This window comes from Arvicanthis niloticus, chromosome 5, assembly GCF_011762505.2.
Source record: "Arvicanthis niloticus isolate mArvNil1 chromosome 5, mArvNil1.pat.X, whole genome shotgun sequence".
NCBI lineage: Eukaryota > Metazoa > Chordata > Mammalia > Rodentia > Muridae > Arvicanthis > Arvicanthis niloticus.
This window is the reverse complement of record NC_047662.1, coordinates 61,395,903-61,400,478: the sequence shown is the minus strand read 5'-3', so window position 1 is coordinate 61,400,478 and position 4,576 is coordinate 61,395,903. Positions and strand designations below refer to the sequence as shown.

The 4,576-nt window shown below is 38.8% G+C and overlaps 1 protein-coding gene and 1 pseudogene across 1 annotated transcript; both read right to left on the bottom strand.

Annotated features, from left to right (window-relative positions):
* LOC117709084 (interferon alpha-7) lies at positions 1 to 573 on the bottom strand. The gene has a single exon (XM_034503197.1). The coding sequence runs from the start codon at positions 571 to 573 to the stop codon at positions 1 to 3; it is 573 nt and encodes a 190-aa protein (XP_034359088.1).
* A 2,746-nt stretch (positions 574 to 3,319) lies between these two features.
* Positions 3,320 to 3,975, bottom strand: LOC117708735 (interferon alpha-12-like; annotated as a pseudogene).
* Between the last annotated feature and the right edge of the window lie 601 nt (positions 3,976 to 4,576).

Genomic DNA, 4,576 nt, shown 5'->3' with positions numbered 1-4,576 from the left:
TCACTCCTCCTCCTCACTGAGTCTTGCCAGCAACTTGGCTGAGGAAGACAGGGCTCTCCAGACTTCTGCTCTGACCACCTCCCAGGCACAGGGGCTGTGTTTCTTCTCTCTCAGGTACACAGTGATCCTGTGGAAGTATTTCTTCACAACCAGCAGGGAGTCTTCTTGTGTCAGAGGAGTTTCCTGAACTCCCACCTGCTGCATCAAACAGGCTTGCAGGTCATTGAGCTGCTGATGAAGGTCATTGCAGAATGAGTCTAGGAGGGTTGCATTCCAAGCAGCAGCTGAGTCCTTTGATGTGAAGAGATTCAAGATCTGCTGAGTGAGATCTTCCAGGACAGGGATGGCTTGAGCTGTCTGCATGTGCTGGGCATCCACTATCTCCTGGGGGAATCCAAAGTCTTTTCTGTCCTTCAGGCAGGAGAGAGGAGAGAGTTTCCTCATTTGTTCCAAGAGAGTCAAGGCTCTCTTGTTCCTGAGGTTATAAGTCTGAGGCAGGTCACATCCTAGACAGCAGGTTGACCAGTGGCTCATCACTGCCAGGACCATCAGGAAAGCACAGAGCCTAGCCATGGTGAATGTTGCCAATGCTTCTGGTCTTCTGGGCTGTTTGGTCCTGATCTTCCCCTCTAGGTTCTCTGAAGACCATCTTGTGTGGATGTGTCTTAAATAGGGCAAACAGTAGTTTTTACTTTCTGAATGCCCTCCCCTAACTTTCCAATTGTTCTTTCTCTTTCTCTAACTCATTCTCTACTTGTTTCTGGGCTTTTATCTAAACCATTGAGATTTTCATTATTGCTTCCTCTTTCACTGCTCCCCACCAAAAGCTGTTTTCCAAGTGTTATTTTTCTAATTTAAATTTTCATTAACTGTTTCAGCACCAATAAACTGTCTTTGTTTGAAATTTACAAATTTATTATAAATCAAAAATTTTTGTTAAAAGTTCTGTAAATGTTAACTACATTGATTTTCAAATCCGTTTTTATTTACATTGCTTACAAAATGTTTAAATTATAATATAAGATGTTCGCAAATTTCTCTCAATTCATATACATTGAAGTAAAAGTACACTTTAAAATATTTAAATTCCTAAAATTGGGTTCTTAATGTTGCCTTCATTAAATATAAATTTATATAAAACTCAAATAAATAATCACATTAGCTATGTATCTGATGATTTACTGCCATCAGGAAGATGCAGCATACAAATAGGCTTGCTATTGAACTTGAGCTGAGTGTGATTTCTGGAACCCATGTTTACAGTAGAGAACCAGTGCGTGTACAGGCGCCCACATCTCAACTTTCACAGCATTCCAGGATGAGCAAGCGCTCTCTTGCTCTCCCTCTCTGTCTCTCTGTCTCTGTCTTTGTTCTGTCTCTCTCTCTCTCTCTCTCTCTCTCTCTCTCTCTCTCTCTCTCTCTCTCTCACACACACACACACACACACAATCAATCACACATTCACACACTCACTCATTTGTGACAAAGGCATCTGACGTATGTTGTGAACCACAATCTGCATTTTTCTTTGACATACTGAATTCTTCAAGTCTGATTTCTTCTCTGTGTAAACACTTTTCCATGATTTTTTTTTTTACATTGCATGGAATTTTGTTCTGATTTTATTTGTTTTGTTTGTACTTGGTATTGCAGCTCCCTGTGTCTCTGACTATCACTTTCAAATCATTTTCATGCAGTTCAGAACTTTGCTTTTCCTTTCAGAAACCTAACAGTTTCTTGGGTATTCTTGACTCCAAAGCACCTGACAGAAGAAACGTGGATTGATTTATAATCCCACTGACAAGTATGCACACCGCAGTGTCTGCTTGGAAACCCTCATTTCCTTCTTTTCTCTTTGTGTCGTTTCACAGGGTTGCTACACCAGCATGGCTAGTCATAATGGTTTGTATCCATCTCAGTAAACTGAAGAATCAGAAACTGTGCCCCTCAAGCAAACAGCACTATCTCTCTTTTATACAAATGAAATACCAGTGTCATTATTTGTCTCCTATTTTTCTCTGAATGTCACTGTGGCTTGTACTTTTTCAAACACAAATATTGTAAATTTTTGGAAACGTATTTAATAATTAAAAAAAGCAATGGGGAGATAGCTGAGTCACAAAATTTCTTGCACTAAATGCAAAAATAGCTGATTGATTTCTCAGAGACCAGGCAGAGGCCTGTAGAGGGGTGTATGTACTGACACTGAAGAGGAGACACAGACATGTACCTGAAATACTGTACCAGTCAGTGTTTTTCAGAGTAGATGAATTTATGAAAAGAATTTCTCTCTTTTACTCTCACTCTTTCTATATATTTATATACATATATATGAAATATTCACACACGTGTGTATGCATATGTGTAGTGTTAGAATGGCTTACAGAATGAAATCTAAACAGTTTAGAGTCTGTCCGTCTATGAGTGTAAGTTCTAAGAAGCCAGGAATTGTTCACTAGTGTGGATTATTAGCTGGCATTCACTATGTGCCAGATTGTAATAAATTTAGACTCTTCCTTCAAAACTCAAAGAGGGTGAGGGATCAAGAGCCCCTGATATGTTGAGCCATGCCCCTGTAAATCACAGATTTAGTCACAATAAAATTATGAACTAAGTTATTCTACATAATAAGATTAGTAAACTCATTAATGATAAGAGTAGATGACTAGTATATCAGATCAGGGAAGTCAGATGCTGATTTAATCTGGGGAATATTTGATCAATGTGGACTAAGGAATATGACAGGAGCAAGATTCTATGGCTTTTTTCTACACAGCATGCTGTCTATACATCCAGAAAAATACTGCATACTGGAGACAAGAAGATGAAAATATTTAGAGTTTGTCTAAATACTGTGCAGTGTATGTGTCTATCCTCTCTGATATTTGGCAACTGATCATTTGCACAATATTTAAAGTGTATACTCTAATGTTAAAAATATTTGAAAATGTTAAAGAGATACCAAACTGACTAATCCAAAGTGTCTTATAAAGCAAATTCATTTGAATACAAAATAAGTTAATTACAAATGATGTTTTGCTACATTAAAAAATATGACTGAAATATTTAACAAAAATATCTTAAATTATATTAATAGCACAATAAATAAATAAATAAATAAATAAATAAATAAATAAGAACAAATGGTTGCAGACACAAAAATAGTTTTACACACTGAAAATAATTGCTCAATATTGCTGAAACATCTACACAGGTTAATTGTATTCATACTGAAAGTAATGAGAGTTTTTAAAGGAGCACTTATAAAGTGAGATGCAGTGTCCTAGTACAGGAGATTCTCTCCACTCTGACTCAGGACTCACTCCTCCTCCTCACTCAGTCTTGCCAGCAACTTGGCTGAGGAAGACAGGGCTCTCCAGACTTCTGCTCTGACCACCTCCCAGGCACAGGGGCTGTGTTTCTTTCTTCTCAGGTACATAGTGATCCTGTGGAAGTATTTCCTCACAGACAGTGGGGCGTCTTTCTGGGTCAGGGGAGGTTCCTGCCCCACTACCTGCTGCATCACACAGGCTTGCATGTCATTGAGCTGCTGGTGGAGGTCAGTGCAGAATGAGTCTAGGAGGGTTTCCTCCCAAGCAGCAGATGAGTCCTTTGATGTGAAGATGTTCAGGATCTGCTGAGTCAGCTCTTGAAGGACAAGAGTGGCTTAAGCCATCTGAATCTGCTGGGCATTCACTTTCTCCAAGGGGAATCTGAAGTCTTTTCTGTCCTTCTGCAAGAGACAGGGGAGAATCTTCTCATTTTTGCCAGGAGTGTCAAGGCTCTCTTGTTCCTGAGATTATGAGTCTGAGGCAGGTCACATCTTAGGCAGCAGGTTGACCAGTGGCTCACCACTGTCAGGATCATGAGTGAAGCACAGAGCCTAGCCTTTGTAAGTCTTGCAGATGCTGATGGCTCTGTGGGCTGTGTTTGAGTCTCCTCCTCTAGGTTCTCTGACAAGCCTGCTGTGTGCATCTATCTTAAATAGGGACAAACACAAGTTTCCCCTTTCCAAATACCCTCCCAATGCTCTTTTCACTTACTTTTTCTCACACTCTGCTTGTGTCTTGGCATTTTTTCTCAAGCGTTTGAGTTCCATCATTGCTTTCTCGTTCACTGCTATCCTCAGAAAGCTACTCTACAGGGTTTCTCTTTAAATTACATTTAAATTGTCATTAAATAGTATTACTCAGATATACTGTCTCTGTGTGAAATTTATACAACTTTTGCAAACACAAAATTTTCTCTATGATTGTATTTAAAAGTTACTGTAATTCATTTTACAATTACTTATTTTATTTACACCATTTACATAAATATTTGTGTCTAAAAGTAAAGTGTGATGCACAATGTTTCTGAAGTACAAGTATTGTGGCCTGGAAGTGGTGCTGTACAGTTTAATCACAGAAGAGGCAGGCGGGTATCTGACTTCAAGGCCAGCTTAATCTACAGAGCAAGCTCTAGGACAGTCAGGACTATACAGAGAACCCTATCTCTATGAAAATCATACTGATGTAATGATATTTCAATTTTTCAATTGTTTAAAGGCCAAAATTAAGTTATTTTCTTTATATTA

Excerpts from the sequence above, each read along its gene's own strand:
- LOC117709084 (XM_034503197.1), bottom strand. The coding sequence starts at position 573 with ATGGCTAGGCTCTGTGCTTTCCTGATGGTCCTGGCAGTGATGAGCCAC.